Source organism: Fundulus heteroclitus, chromosome 8 (genome assembly GCF_011125445.2).
Source record: "Fundulus heteroclitus isolate FHET01 chromosome 8, MU-UCD_Fhet_4.1, whole genome shotgun sequence".
NCBI lineage: Eukaryota > Metazoa > Chordata > Actinopteri > Cyprinodontiformes > Fundulidae > Fundulus > Fundulus heteroclitus.
The window spans coordinates 8,254,936-8,277,948 of record NC_046368.1 but is presented as its reverse complement, the minus strand read 5'-3'; the positions used below and the strand labels follow the sequence as shown (position 1 = coordinate 8,277,948).

At 40.5% G+C, this 23,013-nt stretch overlaps 1 protein-coding gene and 1 long non-coding RNA gene across 7 annotated transcripts in view; one reads left to right on the top strand and one right to left on the bottom strand.

Annotated features, from left to right (window-relative positions):
* grin1a (glutamate receptor, ionotropic, N-methyl D-aspartate 1a) overlaps positions 1–23,013 on the top strand; it is a 66,583-nt gene that overhangs the window by 33,654 nt on the left and 9,916 nt on the right. For 2 of the 6 annotated variants that reach the window (XM_036140060.1, XM_036140064.1), the window contains 11 exons: positions 1,032–1,159; positions 2,387–2,551; positions 4,226–4,344; positions 4,673–4,785; positions 6,455–6,603; positions 6,708–6,865; positions 7,383–7,544; positions 7,871–7,980; positions 8,321–8,466; positions 15,153–15,179; positions 17,334–17,444. In XM_036140060.1, coding sequence (XP_035995953.1) covers positions 1,032–1,159; positions 2,387–2,551; positions 4,226–4,344; positions 4,673–4,785; positions 6,455–6,603; positions 6,708–6,865; positions 7,383–7,544; positions 7,871–7,980; positions 8,321–8,466; positions 15,153–15,179; positions 17,334–17,444 — 1,388 coding nt within the window. Of the gene's footprint in view, positions 1–1,031; positions 1,160–2,386; positions 2,552–4,225; positions 4,345–4,672; positions 4,786–6,454; positions 6,604–6,707; positions 6,866–7,382; positions 7,545–7,870; positions 7,981–8,320; positions 8,467–15,152; positions 15,180–17,162; positions 17,312–17,333; positions 17,445–23,013 lie in introns of those variants that run through there. The other 4 variants (XM_036140065.1, XM_036140063.1, XM_036140062.1 and 1 more) reach the window with 3 other exon arrangements.
* LOC118563910 overlaps positions 9,227–23,013 on the bottom strand; it is a 28,670-nt gene continuing 14,883 nt past the window's right edge. Inside the window, exon 2 of the long non-coding RNA XR_004931521.1 lies at positions 9,227–14,117. This is a non-coding gene — a long non-coding RNA (uncharacterized LOC118563910). The remainder of the gene's footprint in view (positions 14,118–23,013) is intronic.

Below are 23,013 nucleotides of genomic sequence, written 5' to 3'. Positions count from 1 at the left end.
TTACATGACTTATATGTGCATCTCGAGAGGTTAGAACTTCATTTAATGGCATTTTAGTTCAACAACTCAATTCAGAGCATTAAACTAACTGATTAAACAGATTAATTACCCACAGAGAGATTTATTTCAAGTGTTTGTTTCAGTTTATTTGTGATTATTATGAAAATTCTGTTTCTACAGACTATTTTACACCTGTAAAATAATATCTTAATTACAGAGACGTTATGTGCTCCACAATCTGGTCAAGTAGTCAGTCTCTGACACCCTTCACAAAGAGGGAAGCCACAAAAAAAATCAATGCCTGCTCTTCACGGATTGCTGTATCCAAGCGCATTAAATGAAAGTTTAGTGGAAGAAAACAAAGAATAGCAGAGAAAGGCTGTGGCTGGAATCAGAGCATCGAGAGGGAGTGGATACCGCGCACAAACGTATCCAAAACATGAGCTGAGACCTTATGTTAAGCCACCCCTGAACCGGAAACATCAGAAGTGTTTTCCCTGAGCTGGACTAGAAAAGGGCTGGACTTCTGCCCAGTGGGCAAAAGTCCTCTTTTCACATTACAGTAAATTTAGTATTTAATTTGGAAGTAGATTTCCCAGAGTCTGGAGGAAGAGTGGAGAGCCACAGAGTCAAAGTGGCTTAAGGTCCAGTGAGAGGTTCACATGCCTCAGTGCCCTGATGCATTAATACAGAATAATAGAGACTCAACCAACCACTAAGAGCATATACAGTATGGTACATGTTCGTACTGTAATAAATATTTTTTAGATCTATGAGTTTGATCTCTGAATCGAATGAAATAAGTGATTTTGTTTCTTATTTTACTCTGATTTATTTAGATTCAAATGCTTCTCTTTACATATGTAGCGTTTCAGAATGTGCTGGACGTGTGCACTGTGGAGTCAATGTTTTCTGCACGGAGCCCTATGTCGGACTTTTTGCACAGTCTGCCTTCGACGCATTTAGATTTACATTAAAAACCGATGAATAAAACATCCAACGTGAATGTTTGTGACCTGCTTTCGTCTCAGGGCGGCCCATCGTGCCGCAGTGCTGTTACGGGTTCTGCGTTGATCTCCTAATCAAGCTGGCTATGACCATGAACTTCACTTATGAGGTGCATCTGGTCGCTGATGGAAAATTTGGAACCCAAGAGCGGGTGAGTTTCGCATCAAAAGCCTCATCTTGAGAGACATATGACCTTTTTTCTAAGACATTTCTGTTTTCTTTTAACTCGTCAAAGGTCGTGCCTTTACAAACTGTACCGAATGGAAGTCAAAGCGAGTTGCAGAGGAAAAAACTTATTGCAGTAAAATGTTTAGCAGAGGGAGTCAGGGAATGGTCTGCTCGTTAATGGTCCCCTTTTCATCTGGGTTGAGGATACTGCAGATATCAGTAGAGGAGAAGGGGAGGAACACTGGGTGAACCAAAAATAACCTCTGTCCTTATTCATAATACATTAAAGTAGGGTATCCCACTGCAGTGACGCAGTTGCTATAAACACTCAGTATAATAAGCAGCACAAAACAAATCAGCTGATAATATACTATATGGGTAGAAATATAAATAAACAAATGCTCAATTTAGCTCGGTTTGAGTGCCATTTCAAGGCAGATGTCAATTCAAACTAATACAAATAGGTTTAACTTATATCCACAAAGCATTTCAGTACAAATCTAGTCCTACAATCAGATTTTCATTCCATTATATACGGTCCAATTTAGTCTTAATTGTTGTACAATACAGATAAATTTTGTTCATCATTAAATACCAACTGTAAAAAAGCTGTATTTGTTATTTAGAAATGTATATTCTCAGTGTTTCTTACATATTGCGTGCTACAAACACAAAATCAGACTCTGTACTGGTTAAGAGTAAAAAAAAGAAAAAAAAGAAAGCAATTTATTTAATTATTAAGTAGGTGCATGATGTCCCAAAGTGGGTCAGCTGCCGACAATTAAAGCTCATAGTCGGGAAGATCATGGCTGTTTTGTCATACGGGGTTGTTCTTTGTCACTGTGTTCACACTTGAGCTGCTGATGTTGTGTTTTACTTACCGTCATGGCAGATTTGCAGCGCTGTGACACCGTGAGTACACGGGGTTTCTGGGCTAATGCCACATTTTACAACACGGAGAAGTGCTGAGGGGGAGGCAAGGCTCATTATTAAATGAAAATGCTGTGGAGATGCAAATGATGCTCTTACAATGCGCACCCTGCACCGTAAATGTCCCAGACTGTCACAGACCAGTTTAACGCCTGGCTGGGATATTCGCATATGTGTAAACGAAGCATGTTCATATATATAGATACTCCTGAGCACTGCGGGTGTTCCCTCAGAGGGTGTTCGTGACTCTCAAGTTGATGCCTTTCTTTATATACTCTAGGTGAACAACAGCAACAAGAAGGAGTGGAATGGCATGATGGGAGAGCTCCTGGGTGGCCTGGCTGACATGATTGTTGCCCCGCTGACTATAAACAACGAACGTGCCCAGTACATAGAGTTCTCTAAGCCCTTTAAATATCAGGGACTCACTATTCTTGTCAAAAAGGTAGGAACTCATGAGGCCCTTGGTCATGCTAGCTCACCACAATGGAGCTGCTTATACAGTTTTTCTAATGGTAGCCTTGAACATCAAAGTAATTAATCATTTTGTGCCTAGTTATTTTATAGTTATTTTTATTTGTCTTACTGTGGAAGACTTCAGTTACAGTATTGTTTTTTTTTTCCTGTGTGGATATGAGACTTAGGATACTGGTACATTACAAGACTGTTTTTAAATTCATACCAATAATACTAAAGCTTTATATTCACAACATTTTGAGCAGCAACAATTTGGTCAAAATATTGCAGTTCCTCACTTTTGGATTGTTTTCTTTTTATGGATTTATGAGTAGTCAGTATTTTACCTGCAGTAGAGAGTGATCAGTGATGTCTTCACTGTAAAAGCTAACAGCTGCTCAAAGTTAAGCTAACAGCTGTTTAGAGGCAAGCTAACGCATGCTAAAATGTTCACTGACAGCAGCTGAAAGCCACTCTATCAACTCCCCAACAATAGCTATGTTTACATGGACAGAAGTAATTGTTTTTTTTAATCTCCTGACAAAAACCCTTATCACATCCCCACTGTAGTTTTGCAATTTGTTGTTTTTGTTTGTTTTGTTTGTTTTGTTATATGTCTTGGTTTCTATTATACTGCTGAGCTCTGACGAAAAGAAAGAAAAAGGCTAATCTACCTAGCTAGCTTAAAACCGTGGCAACAGAAGCTAACAGGAGCTTGATTTTAGCTTTAGCCAAATGGAATAAAAATGTGTCATGTAAACAAGCCCATCAGAATATTGAGATCAGATTAAGCTCAAACAGAATTAAATTGTATTCCGAATGAGAGGGTTGGTTTATGCCGTTTGATAATCCAATTAAAACATGCAGGTGAACGCTTGAGAACATCTTAGAGAAAGGCCAAACCTGTTTTAGTCAAATTACCAGATGCTAAGCAAGTAGCTAATGGAAGTTCAGAGCCCTGCTGACCTCTGCTCCAAACCAAGCTTATGTATAGCTCTTCAGAGTCTAGTCTAAGGTAGGGTGACCAGATTTTGCAAAGGAGAACTGGGGTGATCTGCTAATAGAAAAAGGAAAAACAATGGCTCAGAGGCAAGCAAAGATTTGTCAAAAGTCAGGCTAACAGATGCTCAAAGTCAAGCTGACAACATCAAAACAGATCAAGGACCATTTTGGAGCCAAGTTTCTTCATCTCACAAAACAAATCTAGAATTTAAAGCAAATGCAGTGATAACTGTGTAATGTACCTCATTGTTTCTGTATAGTGTTTTTTTTTTAGAACTTTATTTCCATTTTTACTAACAAACATTATTGTAGATACCAAACTTTAAAGACTCACTATTCCTCTGAACTAGTTGCCCAATTTGAGATTTATAGTAAGTTGATACAATGCTGTAATTTACTTTTGTATCAATATTAGAAAAAAAACACCCTGGAGACACTCTGACAATGTGATTTTGGGGTTTTATTTTGTTTTTTTGTAACAATACATTTAGTCCACATTGCCACAATCTTTCTTGGACATAAATACCTTCTAACATGCTCAGGAAGCACTGACACAAACAGACAGAAACAGACTAAAGAAATATACAACTGTTTAAAATCTAAGAAGGTAAAATTATACATATATACAACTGATAATCTATTATAATATATGTGTTTTTAGGAAATTCCTCGAAGTACACTGGACTCATTTATGCAGCCGTTCCAAAGCACACTGTGGCTGCTGGTGGGTCTTTCGGTGCATGTGGTGGCGGTGATGCTTTACCTTCTAGACCGGTTCAGGTACAAGGAGGGCGTGTTTGTCCTTATGTGTGTTTGTATGCACAGTGTGTGTGTGTTTATATGCACTCCTCAGCACTACAGATCTTCCCTCAGTGTGGATGAAATGGCAGACAGAGGTGAAGATTGGCTCCGATCATCCCACAGCTCTGTCCGCGTGCTACCGTCTTTAGCCCTTTTTTCCTTTTCCCTGGAATTAATCCCTGTCTTGCTTCGCTCACTCATGTTTAGTTCCCTTCTATTCCTGGGATTGGCTGGGATTCATTCCCCTATGTGTTCTCAAAGATTTCTCATTATATCCTCTGCAATCCTTCCAATGTCTTCCTTCTAGTCCATTTGGAAGATTTAAAGTAAACAGTGAAGAGGAAGAAGAAGATGCCCTCACCTTGTCATCTGCCATGTGGTTCTCCTGGGGGGTGTTGCTGAACTCTGGAATAGGAGAAGGTGAGACTTAACCACTTATTTGCCTACCTTTTTTGCATTGTTACCAGTTGGACAATTCTGCTCCTGTGAAAGCATCTGTATCATGGGTGCTTTGAACTCACTGTTGCCTTAGTCCCATGTTTGGTATATAATATTCTAGCAGATGAAATGCTGTTAAACTATAACAATTTAGGTAAATAATTAATCTCCAAAATTTTCATACCAGCTATCAAAACCCTTTTTCAAGGACAAATTACTTACTTACATCATGGACTTTGAAAAAAGCAACATGATTCTGAGGTTTTTGCCATATTGAATTGTATTTATCTGTTGAAATGAGTCTGGTATTTTAACCAAGATCTAGCTCCTAGTGATTTAATTCAGCGGAATAAACATCAACAAACAAGCTAAAACAAAGATGCTAAGAATAATTCTACAATTTACAGCTACACAGAAAATGGTGAATATTTATAATAAAGTATTGCCATTCATTATCAGTTGAAGGGTTTATATTTATCAAATACATTCTTGTTCTCTCTCTAAAGTCTTAAAAAAGGGCATGCAGTATAATTTTGAATTAAAGTGGTACGGTTGGTAGCACTGTTGCCTCGGAGCAAGATGGTCCTGGGTTTAAATCCAGGATCCTTCATGTTCTTTCTGTGCGTGGGTGGGTTCTCTCTAGGTACTCCACCTTCCTCCCACAGTCTATAAATATGACTGTCAGGCTAATCAGTCACTCTCTGAAATAAGTGTGTGATTATGTGTATGATTATTGTCCTGTTTATCTCTATGTTGCCCTATACGTGTACCACGCCTCTACCCCATTGACTACTAGATATAGGCACCAGCGCCAACATCTGCTGTTCATTAAGCTACCTGCTAGTATCTTTGGATTGTGCTTAGTTTGACTCCTCTTGATTTGAAGAGATTACAACTATTCCAGGAAAAGAAGAGGGAAGTCTTCAAAGTCAGGAATAAACATCCAATATATTATGAGGTTTAACTTTTAACAAAGGTTTGCTTGGTGCCATTGGAAAAGCCTTGCAGCTGAATTTTAAACCATGATGTCTAATGTATAATAAACTTAGATTTCTCAAACAGTCATCCAACCAGCTGAAGCAGAATATCCACTATTGAACTGGAAAGGATAACGGCACTTGTAGGTTAGATAAAGGTGTTCACTTTCTTGAAACCATTTGTGTGTCCGCTCCAACGTTTTGCAACCTCAGCCCTTCTCTCGGCTGAAGGGACAGTCACCTTTGCGTCCAACAGCAGTTTTGTCTATTCGGACATCAGTCCTAAAAAGCAAGCAGTGTCTGCCTTTTATGGGTACTGGCCGCAAAACTGGATGTCAAGAAGTTGCTCATTTTAGATTCTCGAGAGGGTGACATTGTTGAAAAAAGTCACAGAGAAAGCTGTAGCTCCCAGGAGAGGGGTAGTCATGGCAGCCTGATCAGCCAATACAGGTAAAGTATGACCGTGACGCACCAATCTGCCAACAATGAAAGTCTGTTTTTTATTGAACATATTCTTAAATCTAGAATTAGATAAGGATAAACAATCTGTGAGGCTCATATTTACCACAATATCATTCAATCAAGCTAAAGGATGATCCAGTCAACAAGGCTAGAAAAAGTTTGAATCGCTAACTAAATTACTGAGCTGTGAACTCATCTTGAACTCAACACAGGTGCGCCACGCAGCTTTTCAGCGAGAATCCTTGGCATGGTGTGGGCTGGCTTTGCTATGATCATTGTGGCTTCCTACACTGCCAACCTGGCTGCCTTCCTGGTGTTGGACCGGCCTGAGGAGCGTATCACCGGCATCAATGACCCAAGGGTGGGTAGTACACCAGACATTAATACAATACCGTACCATTTAATACAGTGGAATTTAAAGGGTTTTCATTTAACTGTCCCTTTGATGTCCTTCTCTTTGCGCAGCTAAGAAACCCATCTGACAAATTCATCTATGCCACAGTGAAGCAAAGTTCTGTGGACATCTACTTCCGACGACAGGTGGAGCTTAGCACTATGTACCGGCACATGGAGAAACACAACTATGAGAGTGCTGCAGAGGCTATCCAGGCTGTGCGTGACAAGTGAGTCTCGGCCAGGCCGGGCCGACTGGAGCATATGTCGGCCGGCTGCTTCACATAGATTAGGGTCAATACAGTTTATTGCAGGACGGTAGGGGACATGGACCTCTGGACCAGATTGAAGTGGCAGGACTTACTGCGACCTTCATTCTGATTCAGGTCCATTGCTCACGGTCAGCCGCAGGCGTACACGTGTCAACAACCACTGACACAAGTGTGAGGTTGAGCTAATATTGAGTCTAGGAGCACCCTTTTTCAGGTCTTACCCAGGGGAGCGTCTTTAAGGTTTGGAGAACCCAGTGGGGGAGACGGCCTCACCTATCTGGCCTTGGATTTCATTTGGGTCATAAGCAGCTGTAGACATTCCTGGTAACCGCTGAATGACACATGATTTGGTGTGCGAGAAAGAGAAGGTTGGGAGCCGTAAATGTGTATGTAAATCATTGTACTGTTGCACCATAACCCCCTCCTTCCCCTCCTCCTTCCTCCCTCCCTTCCTACCCATTCCCTCCCCCCACAGCAAGCTGCATGCTTTCATCTGGGACTCTGCGGTGCTGGAGTTTGAAGCCTCGCAGAAGTGCGACCTGGTGACCACGGGAGAGCTGTTTTTCCGTTCGGGCTTTGGCATAGGCATGCGCAAGGACAGCCCCTGGAAACAGAATGTGTCCCTGGCCATTCTCAGGTCTGTCCCAGCAGAAGCTGCGATTCTCGTTTAACTTTTTTTTTTTTTGGTTATGTTTTGTTTCTTTTTTTTTTTTGTCCGTATGGTTTTATAGTCACGTACTGACAGTTTACAGCCATTCAGTGCATCAGCTTATGTCACATCTTTTTATAGCTTCCCTCTCCGGCTCTGTTTGTCCGTTTGTCCAGTTTTTGTCTATTTGTTGGATCATCTGTCTCGGTTCTATATGTTTTGGTAACTGGGAGTGAGCGGCTCGAACATTCTGCCATTTGGGGCCTTACGTTAACTTTCTTAACTCTCTTCCCACCATCCCCAACCCCCTGCAGTTCTCATGAGAATGGCTTCATGGAAGACCTAGATAAAACCTGGGTGAGATACCAGGAGTGTGACTCACGGAGCAATGCCCCAGCCACACTCACCTTTGAGAACATGGCAGGTATGGTCCTTTTGGCGTAGAAAAAAGCGTTAAAAGTGATTGGACAAAAACTGCAGTGGTAAGTTACTGTAGCCCCTTTTTGTCCAATACCTTTACCTTAGTGTTTTAGTGTCAGTGTGGGTGCTCTGTAGAAGTGTGGCCTCACAGCAATATGTATGTGATTCCGTGCTGTGTTGTTCTTTAGATATCATGTTGTTTACAGCCCCTGTCGTCAGTAGGAGCTGGTGAAGAACACAGGGGCGACCGCTGGGCATCACAAGCATATATGCTCTGTGGTCGCGGTGTGATTGGGGATCGGCTGCTCACAAGTTTCCGCTTTTTGTCGTACGTTTCTCAACAGGAGTCTTCATGCTTGTGGCTGGAGGGATTGCGGCGGGGATCTTCCTCATCTTCATTGAAATCGCTTACAAACGCCATAAAGACGCCCGCAGGAAGCAGATGCAGCTGGCCTTTGCGGCCGTCAACGTTTGGAGGAAGAACCTGCAGGTAGGGACCATTCTCTTTGTCCGTCAACAACCCGGGATGAAATGTTCAAAAATAGGGTACAACATAGCCGGTAATTTCACAGTCATAGTGAACCAATAACCACCAGAACAACTGTGATCTCCTATACATGAGTGTAATGTACGGGCTCTCGAGTGGCCACTCTAAGGGTCTTGTTTTCAGGAGTCGAACTGCACCCTTATCTCTTGTGTGTGCCTGCAGGACAGTAAGGAAACCTCTGGAAGTCAGGCGGTGACTGAGACACCCTCTTTAGTATGTAGCCCTCCTACGTCACCGCTTGCTCTTAGAAAATAAGTAAACTAAGGAGCCTCGAACGTAAGGGATATTACATCAAAATCCTATATCTTTTCTTCATGGCATGATGAAGTATTTTTTTAGGCTGAAATGCTTAATACGCTCAAAGGATATTTAGAAACAGCAGTAGGAATGGTTATAGTAGAACTGATGCTTTGATTGTTCCAACATTGACTTTTTCCTTTTGCTCTCACAGCAATTCAGCAGCCAGGAGCTAAACATACAAACAGAGCATAAAGAGTGAAATCAATGCTTTTCCTCGGTCATACAGTAGCGACCCATATTTCCTGTTACCGAGACCATGGCATGTAACACTACTGCGCACTAAAAAAAAAATTAATGAATCTTTATGAAGCTGACATTCTTCAGACTTTGCAGTGCGCCACACTCATAAACCTCTCTTAGCTTAAAGGGTCAGTTCACACAGATATTCAAAAATGTATTTTTAGAATAGCGCTTATTTGAATATAAGTTGTTTCTTTTTAGTATCCATGTACAGTACTGTGCAAAACGTTTAAAGCACCAAAAATTTCTTCATTATCGGTTTCCAAGAACTGAGTCTTTCGCAATCAATTAAAATTGGGAGCAAGGGTGGAAGGTGGGGTAATTCCCAAACTTGTGACCTTAATTGTTCTCTCAACCCATTACCCTTCTTGATTACTGTGAATAAAGACCAATAATGCCAAGGTTGTAGCAATTGACAAAGGCTACATTAAATTAAATGTTATCAGTCTCGTTAAGTTTTGGAAAAGCCAAAAAAGGAAAGATTCAAAGAAGACAAGCATGTGGGGTCTGGCATTTTCAAAACACCAGAAAACAGGCGTAGATAAACCGCAAAGAAATAGCTTAATTTGGTTCAGGGTCTTCTCTCGTAGGTGGGCATGGAGAGCAACAAACTTTTGCTGGAACTTTAAACAAAGACTGAATGCCATAAAGAAATTTTTTGGTAAACAAAAGCAATTATTTTTCAAAACCAGTGTGTACAATTGATCTGGAAACCCTTGGTACTGTGGTTCTGTTTCGTCTTGTTATCCACGACTCTCCCTTTCACAATAACTTATTCACAGAAGCTGCCCACAAAAGCCCTGCTGTCAGACTACTTTGGAAAATATGTGGTTTTGGCATAGGTATTCACACATTTTAGTTTCCTAACCCTAACCCTAACCCTTTAATATTAGAGCGACACTGAAGTACGAACGACTGTACTGTTGATTAAAATAGTCCTGCTAGGGCTGCTTATTCCTTCAGGGGTTCACACACTAATAACTAAAAGTGAAATGACTACACATTAATTAATTATAGTTCATTTCAAAAGCTCAGTGACATCTAAATGAGCAGAATAAGATCATTCAGTTTAAAGGACCCTATAGGCCTGAGCAGTATTGAAATGCATCTGGAAAACAAAATGTTTCTTTATCATAGCACGTGAGGTCCTATGTTTTGAAAATAGCAGGAACATCACTTGCCAGATAAAATATAATTTAAGCTCTGTTTAAGTCAATAGAAAAGGCCTTTTGAGAAGAGTTGGTGAGAGTAGTGAAATATGCCTAGAGGATGTGAAAATTCAGATTACCGGGGGGTTTTGGTTGATAAAGGACTATGATCAATAATTCTCAAGATTTCTTAAGGCAAATTCTAAAAAAAGAACTTTAAAAGACTTTTGTAAAACCTTAAAAACTATTGCTCAACTAAATGACAAGAAAGTCTAGCTTCTTGGAATCTAACAAATAACTAAATCAGGTCTAAAAAAAAATTTGCACAGTACTGTACAAGTCTGATTTCTTTTTTTTTATTTATTTTTTGAGTGGCTTTATTTTAGCTATAATTCAGCCTTGGCAGCAAGGTCCGTTACTTGGCCAATCAAGATTTGCTCCTGTACTCCAGTGCAATCAGCGCTTGGAGGTACAGCCTCTCTGTCATTACCAGCCGATCACACTGTGAGTCTGTGATGAGGCACTGGGTGTGTTTGCTGTTTGTCTGTGTTTGTCCCTGCTGAAATGAGACAGCAGGGGCCGGAGGAAGGTACAGTATGACTATAAGTGCCAACCACTGTCCTTTAATGGCGTCTACATCCCACTGACAAATGTAACTGTTGTGAGTGTCCCCATACGGATGTACGAGTTTCAGGCACATGAAGCAGATTGAATGGATGCAGGGCGGCATCACTGAGAAAGGAGAACGACACATTAAACTGCCAGCAGAACATTGATATGTAGAGCCGTGTCAGTGAGGATCAGGTTCTCTGAGCGAGTGAACAAAGGCGGCTCACGTTGTGGAACCTAGAGCTGAGACGACGGGCACATAATTGCAATGGCATCTCACTAAAGAACCACTGAGGGAGACTGTAGAGTTCAACTAATTCAATTATTTCGGCATGAATGTTATTTTGAATTCTATCTGAGTGCGCTGATTACTCTCCATGATCTAATTTTTCTGAATCGAAAGTGACACGTTGCTTATGTAGGACACAAGTCGTGATGATGGAGAATATTGGATCACAGTTTATGTGCCCTCCTCCTTCCTTAGTACAGCAAGTACAAAAGCCTGCAGTCTCATCGTTGGCATCATTTTGACTGCTTGTATGTTTTTTTTATATGTAACTGTGTGCTTATACTGCCTCAGGTTGGTGTATTACTGTAGATACAGCGTTATGGAGGACTGTGCACCAACATGCCTTCAGAAATAAATGTAACTTCTCAGAACGTGCACATCTGACTAAATCTGTGCAAGATGCTGTACAATGCTGTGTTTTTGCAAAAGCTTACAAGTGCTTTGGTAACGCATGATACAAAGGCACTAACCTGTTTTTTCTATCCTGATAGTGATGCAGATCTTTATGATGTATATATTTTATCTTCTTCTTTAAATTCAGTTCGATACACATTTAGTAAAAACTGATGTGTATTTTACCATAAAAACAATACACTTTCCTAAGGAGCTAATGGTAATCAAATTCCTTGAAGGCAGAGGCATGAGTGTTAACCACAGTTTTGTTTTGCTGTTTGCCTTTTTTTCCCTTGTAACTTTTTATCTTGAATAATGAAGTCTTTTTCCCAATAACAGAAAATAACGCAAATTATTTAAAGGGGACTCTTTCAAGGTTTATAGTAGGGAGTAGTTTCTTGAATGAAGCAGCTAACTGTCCAGGGAAATTTAGGAAGAAACTCAAACGGAGGAGTCAAGTGTACAGTTGGTCAAGCAAACAGCTTTTTCACTGAACACAGACTATAAGCTACATCTACATTGCATCTAAGAATCAGGTGAATAGCCACTCAAGCTAACACTGAAGCTAAACGTTTGATCTGGCTGACAGTCTAGCTAGTTGCTACTTAAGCCAATAGCAAGTTAGCTGCAACCGAAGCTAAGGCAAAACCCTTCAGGCAAGTTAACATCTAACCGGAGTAAATTTAACAGACTGGAAGTCGAGCAAATAAGTATTCGATCGGAATCAAGAGAACAGCAGCAAAAGCTGAGAGTCAGGCTAACAGCTTCCCAAGCCTCAAGCTAACAGAAAATAAGGCTGAGATTCAATTATGTACTTGGGCTGGGGGTCTGGCTACCTAGCTAAGGTTGTCAACCGTCCCTTGAAAAACGAAATATCCCATATATAGAGTCAAAAATATGTATCCAATATTGAGCTGGAATGGGACGCACTTACCTATCTAATCCAAGCGCAAACTAACAGTTAAAGTTATCAATTGAGCAAACAACCGCTGTGACCGAATGTTGAAGCTGCTTAATCGAAAGCTCGTCACATACTCAGTTTTTGTTATCGGGGTGGCAACAACAAGAAAAAAGTTTGTTTTGGCTCTGACTATTCCTAATTCACGAGAAGCTCAGCTCCCGGAGTCCTAGAAAGACCCACCTGCTGTAGTGTACGTCACAATGTTGCTAAGATTGTGGATATTTGACAACTCCACAATGGAACAAAATGGGGGGAGGGTGAGAAGAAAAAAGCCCTGAGAACTCCCAGAGCAGCACTGCGAGACCATTTTTGCTGTGGGAGTGAGAACCAATCTCTCATTTCTCGAGGAGTATGTAACAGCCTTAAGAATCAAGAGATACTCAAGCTGACATTCATGAGAAATGCGGAGAATCTAGCCAACAGTTACCAAGGCTCAGAAGCCAATCACTGCTAAACGGATGTCAAGGGAAAAGCTCCTTAAGCTTGGACCAAACTAAAATCTAAACAAGCCAAGACGCAAGTTGCTATTACAAACAGAAAGTCACGCTAACTGCTTACAGCTAACAGCTACTTAATCTAAAAATCAAGATAATAGCTACTCATGTTGACAGTCTAGTTTACTACAATGTAAGCTTCAAGACAAACTAACAGCTTAGCTATCAATCAAGCTAACAGCTAATCAGGCTACGATAGGTAACATCTACAAAAGCCAACAGTAAACATACGCTTAGGCTGAAAGTCCAGATACTTAAACAAAAAGTCAAGTTCACAGGTACTCAAGCTAGGATCCTAGCTATCTGTGACTTATCCACTTTATTTACACATTCCTGCCCTCTTAAAAAACTAAAATTTGTTTAAGTGTGATTATACAAGGTGTTAATGACTTGTTAGAGATGCACATAACTATATGGATTTTGTTACCCACATGACTGAATGCAGTTAGCATAGATACATCATTATATGAAAATAGTGAACATAAATTTGTTACAATATACTCAAAACATTATAACTTACTCAAGCTTGCCACCACTGTTTTTGAGTAACAGTTAACTTTGCCCCAAATTTTCAAACCAAATTAAATTTTACTACATGTCTCCTGGCTATAACTGTATTTTGACATTGCTGTCTCCTAATTATAATTGTAAGGTGTCAAAATAATGAAATAACATTTTCCACAGGGGTAGAGGTGGGCTTTCACACAATCCTAAGAACTTTACAGTGATTAAAATTACCAAAACGCTTTTGGTAATGGATACTATCTTACATTCTAAAGATTTACATCACTTTTATCACATTTTATGCTGAGGCTCTTCCCATCTGGCTTTTAGCTTCACCTTATCAAGCAGATCTTACTCAGAGGTGCACTATCTGAACAAAACTAAAACTGGTCTCACTTTAAAACAACCACAAGGCTCTGAGACTCCACTATGTGATGATAGACGTGGTGGAGTGATGCCGGACTTTGGCAGTTTGCTTCCATTTCCAGAGTGAAACAGGCGATCGCCGTATATTGTGCATAAGTCCCATTCCTCGCTTCATCCGATGGCACCGCATGCCCAGCATGGCCGAGACTGTGCACACGCAGCACCTCATCAGGGCTCAGAGCAGCCAGGCGGCTCTCCTGCGGTCGCAGATGTGCTTGAAATACAAATGCCTGAAAGTAAAGGTTACAAGAAGGGATTTGTCACCACTTGGGCATCTATACTTTTTTTCTGAAGCAAAACGAACTCTTGCATCAAAATTTACAAACACGAGGTCTCATCTTTTAACAGGAAAAACGATTTTGTTCTCTCTTTACCTCTAATTAATCAAGTAATGTCCAGTGCCAATCATCCCATTCTCATCTATACCTGCTAACCACCTGATGTGTTGTCAGGAGGTCTGGAGCAAAGTCCTGGTTGGCAGAGGGGGATGGTGGTTCAAAAAGGAAGAGCCAAGTCATGTGACCTGATGAAAGAGGATGTTCTGCGGGGCCAGTGCTGGCCAGGATCGATCTGTCCTGCTATTTGTTTAACGTTTAATTATTCTATTTTTTCCTCCCCTATAATGCCCCCTCCATCCATTAAACGTTTTGGCATGTTGAAATTCACACCACACTGCCCTGCCCAACCCCAAGGGCCTCCCCTGTTGCTGCTTCTCAGCTATCCACCACATATTCTCTTTTTAATTTGTTTTTATCAACATCCATCTTAGAGTGTTTTTTTTTTTAGTAAGAGCCATCTTTTATCTTCTGTTTGTTTATCTCATCATAAAGTTATATATGCTGCTAAGAGTTTAATTTTTATTTGCACTTTTATAGAGTAAGAATATGGGTTTGCTGCTACATTAGGTAACCATTCCACCTCAGCCATACTCCATCACATTCCCTTGTGTGTGGGGTGAATTTCCATTATACCAATTTCTGGTATAATGACTTTAAATGGGCTTCAGTTACTGACTTTTGTCGCTATTGTTTTCCCTCTTCGATATGCATCCAAAACTGTAGCTTCTCACGTTTTTATATTTCTGCCTGGCTTTGGATGTCGATGTTTGCTTTGCTAGCGATTTTTTAAAATTAATATCCGCCATTTTTTTATTTAATTTATCTATTTATTTTGGTTCCCTTGGCTTTTGCTTAAGGATCTTGTACAAAAGTAATGATCAGGTGGATGGAAATTTATTTTATTTTTCTTTTCTCCCCCCTATGCAGCCCTCTTCCTCTGTAGAGACTCAGGATGTAAGAATACATTAATATGAGTTTTTTTGGTTTTGTTCCTTTCTGCACACAAACCATGCAGTCATTGCGAGAGTAGCTGTGAGGCACTCTGATGGTGTGAGGGAGGGAGGGCGACAAACCTGCTTTCCATATTGTGAGAATATGGTTTAAGTTAGCTGTTTTTCCATTAACTCTTCCACTTTTGTTTTCTTAAATCATTTGCTAGAGCTTTCGATCAGAGTGTAATATTTAGATACACTGAAGTCTTCACACATCTCTAAAGATGATAGGTTTTTGTGATGTAAAGAAATTACCCAATGCAAAGTAATTTCAGAAGTTCTGCCAACACCGCAGAAGCTATAGTCCCTCAAAGAGCTTCCCAAAACATCTCATTGTCAAAGGTATCAGTCAGGAGAGGAGGCAAAAGAATTTCCAAGACATTAGCTATACCCTGGAACACCATCAAGACGTTACAGCGAAATTACCAAAAACTGGACTTCCCCTGATAAATTAATAAAAATTGAAGAACTTTTGTCAGGAACCTGGGTCATATGGTAGGGTGGCAAGACAGCAGACTTTTCTAATAAAGAGAATCTCCCCAACCTGGCCAAACTTTACAAAACACGTTTAACAACTGGAAGTGGGGTCAAAGAACTTCAGACCGATACGCATCATGCCCCAATATAAAGAAATTAAAAAATAGATCAGAAACATTAACATCTATAAGTCTGGAAAGGGGTTACAAAGCGATTTCTGAGTCTTAGAGATTCCAGGGATCCACAGTGAGAGCCAACGTCCACAAACGGAAGAAGCATGGAACGGCGGTGAACCTTCCCAGGAGAGCGCATCAGTGATTCATCCAGAAGGTCATAGACGAACCCAGAACAGCATCTAAAACACTGCAGTCTCGCTAGCCTCAGTTAAGATCAGGGTTCATAATTTAACAATAAGAAAGAGAAGTTAGGATTGTTCCAATGTGAAAGGCCACATTAGAGCAAAAAAAAACACAAATGCCCATTTCACATTTGCCAAAAACGATCTTGATGATCCCCCAAGACTTTTGAAAAATGTTCTGTGGACTGAGGAGAGAGAAATACAACTTCTTGGATGGTGTGTGCTCCATTAAAATTGGTGCAAAGCAGTTTTCAGTAAGAGAAAATAGCATACCAACAGTCAAACATGCTGTTGGGAGTGTGATTTTTCTGGGGCTGCTTTGGTGCATCGGGACCTGGCCGACTTGTCATAATTGTTGGCAGCATAAGCACAGTGACAAGTCCACCTTAATATGACTCAACAAAACCAGAATAAATTGGATTTAAATCTGATTGAGAATCTATTGGATGAACCTAAACACGACTTGCTTGGAAACCCCCAGATTTGGCAGTTTTCCCCCACACTCTCATCAACCTATGACAGATTTGGAGCCTTTTTCCAATAAAGAGTGGGCAGATACAATAAAGGATTAGTTAAATATGTACATAACCGCAGCATCTTTTTAATTGAGTTGTGCAGATTATACGTATGCAATGAAGAATTAGAACAGTTTGGCACAATTTATGTTGGCCTAATTTATTTACATCACAAAAACCAGGCCTTTTACCAGGGGTGTGCAAACTTTTTGCATTCACTGTACCTTATTATATTTATCATTTTTGGTTTATCCATCTCAAACCTACGATCACTTGGGTGTTAAGTGTGTTTTCAGTGTTTTCAGGCGACACTCACTCATTTAGGTGGTTTAAGTAACTTAAGAATCACAATCAGTGACATCTTTTGTAGTCATCACTCATTCCAGCGCATTTCCAAGGAGCAGAATGAATGTGTGAGCACATTTTGAAGGACTACTCCACCATCCCGTGCTGTCCGAGATATTGTCACATAAAGCCTAGAAAAGCGCCCTCATGTCAGTCTGAACAGGCTATTTCCACACACATCTAACAAACTTTATCCCTTTCTTTCTCCCTCCTTTCACTTTTTATAACTTTTTTTTTTTAAATGCTCTAGTCTTTGTTTTACAAGATCCTATCAGATAAGTAGACGATAAGGTAATCTAAGTGGGGTGTCGGGTGCTGGTGGTTTTGGTGGTGGGTATAGAGCGACTGGGTGAGACTGAAAGGCACAGTCGTCACCCCGGCCGTAGAGCATGAATAATGTTTCTACATATATTTATTTTAGGATAGGAAAAGTGGTAGAGCAGAGCCCGACCCCAAAAAGAAAGCCTCTTTTAGGTCCATCAGTACCACCCTGGCTTCCAGCATCAAGAGACGTAGGTCCTCCAAAGACACGGTAAGGAGACGAAGGATCAACGAACTCCACTTGTTTACTCCTCCTACTCTTTTTCTCTTCCTCCTCTGTCTCTGATTCTCTCCTTCTGTCCTCTCTGCATACATCCCCCATACTCGAACAAGTCCCATGTTCTGCCCACTCATTTCCACGCGACTCTGCGCAGCCTCTGCCAAGTGTCTGTCCCTTTTTGCCATCGATCAGCCATCACCATGTAGGGTTTACAGCTCCTTTAGTCGCACTGAGCGAAGGATCCAAGGTCAGGGCGGCCAGGTTTAGGAGCTGGATTCTGAATCCCGGAGGAAAAGCCTCCCAATTATCAAGGATTTCAAGGGGTTTCAGCAACAGCGGGGGTCTTCTAGAGGAGGGGGGCGACAAAAGCCAGCAAGCCGTGTTTTGTCTTGAGCTGCTCTTCCCTCCTAACTCTGGTTTCGATGTGGATTATGGCAATGGTATTCCTCTTGTTCAGTGGTGGCGTTGTAGTGTGTGTGAGCTGTGAGTCTGTTCTTATGATTGTGTTTAGTCATTTTGACGGCTTGATCCTGTGTGTATTCATAGTTCCTTTGCATCCAACCCTGCACTTTCCTCAGTTTGGGTTTTGCTTATGTTTTGTCAAGCATGCGCTGGAGTTCTGTAATGTTCTTATATATTGTTTTTTTTCCCCTCCAAATTCATAATTAAGGCAGTTGTGATGGCCAGTCCTCCTAAGAAGAAAACCAACGTGTTGTCTGACTTAACAACATGTCTATTTTCAGGTTTAAACTCATGGATTTTTATTGATTTCTCATGTTTTTTTTGTTTTTTTAATCATGATTCTTGTTTAACTTCCTTGTGGTCTGAACTGTGCATGCCTCTTTCAGGTTATATTTTCAGGTGAAGATGACGGTCTTCTTTTGTGTTCGAGTTCTTTCTTTTTTTTAAAATCATGTATCAAACTTTTGTGAACTGTCAGACTCTCATTCTATCACAGGGCAAGCATAAAACAACATTGTTGCTCATTTTGTACCACTACAGCTGCGTTTAAAATGTGAATGTCACTCAGTCACTATATTTTGTTCACCCATAGGGACAAAGTATTACATGGATATAGCAAGCTGTTTTCTGCTATTAAGTGCAATAGCTCCGTATCATGATCTAAGAATTCACTGCTGAACACTTAAAGAACACAATTTTGCTGTTTCTTTGGGTAAAACATGTTATTATCGCCACCCTCTGCCTCCACATCATTGGCACGTAACACATGGAAGTTGCATTTCATTGTACAGCATCAAGTCAGGGATAAATGAGAGAAGGAATACACTGCTTGGACCAAACACAGATTAATCTCAGACAGACATGGCCAATGATACACTTAATGTTTGGTTACATTTAAAAGATGTAGCCTTAGCCCTTTCACTGCATCTGTTGCTCAGTGGGAACTAATGTTTTAGTTCACATCTTTGTAATATCATTGTAATATAGTGCTTCAGAACAGGCTAACAGGAAGTCAAGTTTATTTGTATAGCACATTTCAATCGGCAAGGTGGTTCAAAGAGCTTTACATCATGAAAACATAAAAACGTTATAAACACATCGAAACAGTCGCTGGTTGTGAGATCAGTAACAAACATTAAATTGCATCATGTGAAAACATCATGAAATATGTTGGTCAGTGGTCCTGTTATTATGGGCTGAAAGCAACTCTAAACAGGTGGGCTTTCTGTCTTCATTAAAGGAACTCAGTGTTTTGGCTGATTTGCAGTTTTCTGGAAGTTTGTTCCAGAGATGTGGTTACCTGACTCCGCCAGATAGATTTGCTCCGCATATCCATCTGGAAACCTTCCGTTGAAGTAATTTTGGGAAGGGGCGAAAATACTGGTCAGCTGATTGGCCTATGTTGGTGATAGACGGGCCAAATAAACCAATCAGATTCGTCGTCGCTCTGTTACGAGCGACGACGAAAACACAACCACAAGCCAAGCTACTCTTGCTGCTGCAGGTAAAGGCTCGTTAGCTCAGCAGAGAAATACTCTGTAATTCCGATAAAACTTGCTCGATAGCCGCGCTAACGCTAGTTTCATCGGCTGAAGCCGCCATGTTCTTTAGACTGAACTGACGCGCTTCCCGTTGCGTCACACCGCAACCTGCCTCAAAGCCAACGCTGATTGGACGTTCGTTTGGTGAACGGCTCCAAATTTTCTTTAACGGAGAGTATCCAGACTGATCTGCGAGTGAAACCTTGAAACCTCGCGAGATCAGGATGGTCTCACGAGGCTAGAGATGTGGAGCATAGGAACTAAATGCTGCTTCTCCATGTTTGGTTCTGGTTCTGGTTCTAGGTATGCAGTTTAGACCAGAACCGCAAGATCTGAGTGGTCTGGAGGGTTGATACAACAACAACTACAGGACTTTAATGTATTTAAGTCATTCAGTGATCTATAAACAAACAAGTATTTTAAAGTCTATTCTCTAAGCCTCAGGGAGCCAGTGTAAGGACTTTAGAACTGGGGTGATCTGCTCTGCCTTCCTGTTTTTTTTATAAGAACGCAAGCAGCAGCATTCTGGATTAGCTGCTGTTGCTTGATTGTTTTTTTGGGGGGGCAGACCTGCAACGCTGTCTTCACAGGTCCAAAGATAATCCCCTTCACAGAACTTTCCTGATTATTCTAGGTAGTTGTGCTTCAGCATTACTTTAATTTGTTTTAAACATTAGCATAAACATGCTGTGACATGCTCAGGTTAGGTTTGGTGGGCACAGCTAATAAAAAGGTTAGGTTCACAAACTCATATTCTGCACATGAAAATATTTGTTTCACTACTGTAACAGTAGGAAATTTGAGGTAGCTAATGCTAGCTGCTAACGCCCAACCAACAGCTGTCACTCAGAATATGTTCAGACAAAATATGTTGCATGCACACACACGGTGCGTGACAAATGTGCGCAGCACTGCATGTTTGAGGGGATAGTTGTTTTATTTTACACTGCACTAGACGCATTTGAGGAGCTTATGCTATCCCTCTGTGTTCAGACTGCAGCATCTAAAAAAAATGTTGAGTGTGGGCTGGAAGCCAGTGTTGCCAGTTCTTGAGAAAGAAAAGAGCAACCAGCTCTATGTGAACAGACAAGCCTAACAGGCAGCCCACCACAACATAATACAGAGGCGGCTTGGACTCAGTATAACTGAAGCGCTGGTGTTTTGTACGGAAGTGTTGGAAAACTAAAAATGTCCCGCTGAGCCACGCGGCCACCTAAAAGCCCAGCTCTGAGTCCAATCTCCTGTCACTACTAATTAGATGCAGTCACCATCAGACTTCTGTCTGAAAGGTTTGGGACCCCAAAGCAACCTGCAGGCACAAATAACAGAACAAAACGTCACACAGCAGCAGATTAAAAAAGGTATTTTGTGGAGCCGTGATTGTTAAAGCCATAGAGAAGTCTGTGTGGATGTTTTATGAGAGCCAGGACAGTGATGTAAATGGTGGATGAATGTATTATGAATGTTATTAGCGTACTTACAGGTATCAAAACCCAATATAATGGAAGATAAGCGCTCCACAAACAGTTTCTAAACTGGAATGAGCGAAAAGTTCGCTCTGCAATTATGTGTTTGCAGATTAGCCTGACTGTCCCCACCACTGCTTAGGCTACGCTAATGTAGTGCACAACATCTTCACTCTACAATCGCAATAAAAAGAGGATATACTCCATGGATTGCTAGGACTTTAAAGCCCTAACAATCCATGGACTGTTAGTTTAGAAAGTTAACATTAGCATTAACATACTAACACTATGCTGACTTGTGCCCAGAGGGAAAATCGTGGAGAAATCTTTGGCCTTTGCTTTAAATCTGTGGTTTTATGTCGCACAGTGAGACAGGTTCTAGGTGAGCCGATTTTGGCATCTTGCGACAAAAGATGACCTGTGATCAATATCTGACAGTGTCAAATATTTAAAAAGAATATCTCACAGTGTGACAGCTGCTACGACTTACGTCTTTTAATCAGAGCTGTTTGACTAGGCCGCTGTGACACGAAATGAGAGGCTGCGCAGGTTAAGTTTGGGATTGGTGGATCAATTCCTGTCAGGGGATAACCTGTCCTATTTGCTCCGATCAGACAAGTTTGTTTAATTGGAGCAAACACACCGCCACACGGAGCATTTAGGGCTGTGAACAGGTGCATCTTAATCAGCTGTGTGCATGTCGGATTGCACGCCAGGCACTGATAAATAATTACACATATGTATTCCTGTTGGAATTTTTTCTTGTGCCTGCAGCAGACATTGATGCGCTAAACTGGAAAATTTTGCTGGACATATTTATGTATTTGTTTTTTATTTATTAGACATCCAATTTATTATTCATCCAAATAGAACTCTTTGATTTATTACTAGACAATTTTTTATTAAACTTATTTGATTGTGGTATTGTTTGGGACTTAAGAGAAGAACATGCGGCCAAACAGCAGATTTTCTTTCTTTTAACAAATATAATAAATCCAGCCAGTGCTGTGGATGGATGGTAGTCAGACGCTGATGAAGTCTCTTATTGTTGTACGTCTTAAGCAATTCAGCAGTAAAAGGTGGTCGTATACACATCAAACAAAGATGATTAAATCTATGTCACACAGTGTTTCCTGGAATGATCTTATAAAATTGCTAAAATACCATAGCGTAAGAAGGCACCACTAAATTGCACTTTCTAAAATAAATGCTATGTACTGCCTCTTTACAGCACATTTGCTGCACAAAGGAGGAAATCTATAGTGCACTAAATCTACCTTATTCCTATATTATTATGTGCATTTTGCTGACAACTTTGTAAAAGTGGTGTCTTGCAGATTCCAGGGTAAAAATAAACTTTAACATCTTAAGTCGGGTAGTATCATACTAGTCCTTTATTTTTCAGAGATTTGGTGTATAACCAGTGAAAATGTACAAATTACATAGACTTTCATAATTATCTGCCTCAACAACACTGCTACATACAAGATTTGGGGTATAATTTTTATTTTTTTGTATTTCATTGGTGTTTTATACACTTTTGAGTCACTGAGAGTACATTAGATATGTATATTTTGTTGGTATTTATTCTTATTGTAGGTTGACAATGCAGCTAAGAAAAGAACGACAAGGATATCCTTCACTAATTAATTATAACTGATCATAAAAGATTTAACTATGTCACTCTGAAGCCTAAACTCTTACATGATCTGAACTGTGCTGTTAATTAGTTAGTGGTTTGTCTTAGCCTGAGAAGAGGGAAGGATTTTCCATCTCCCTTTGCTTTTGTTCAGAATTAAAAAGAGAACACCTGGGGGTCTGTGGGTGGTTGCTTTAAATTTTGATGATTCACCCGCATTGACCTAGATTCCCAATATGCTTGTAAAACACCACATTTATTGCAGGAGTAATCCATCTTTTACATGCACCAGCTAAAGCAACAGTTCAGGCTTTGCCTAATTAAAGGTGAACCCACAAACAGCAAAGCAAGTAGGTATGTATGGACATGCAAAACCTCAAAGATGTCTGTGGGTGCATAATAATAATAAACAACTAAAAAGAAAATTAGCTCAACAGCAAAACTAGTTATTA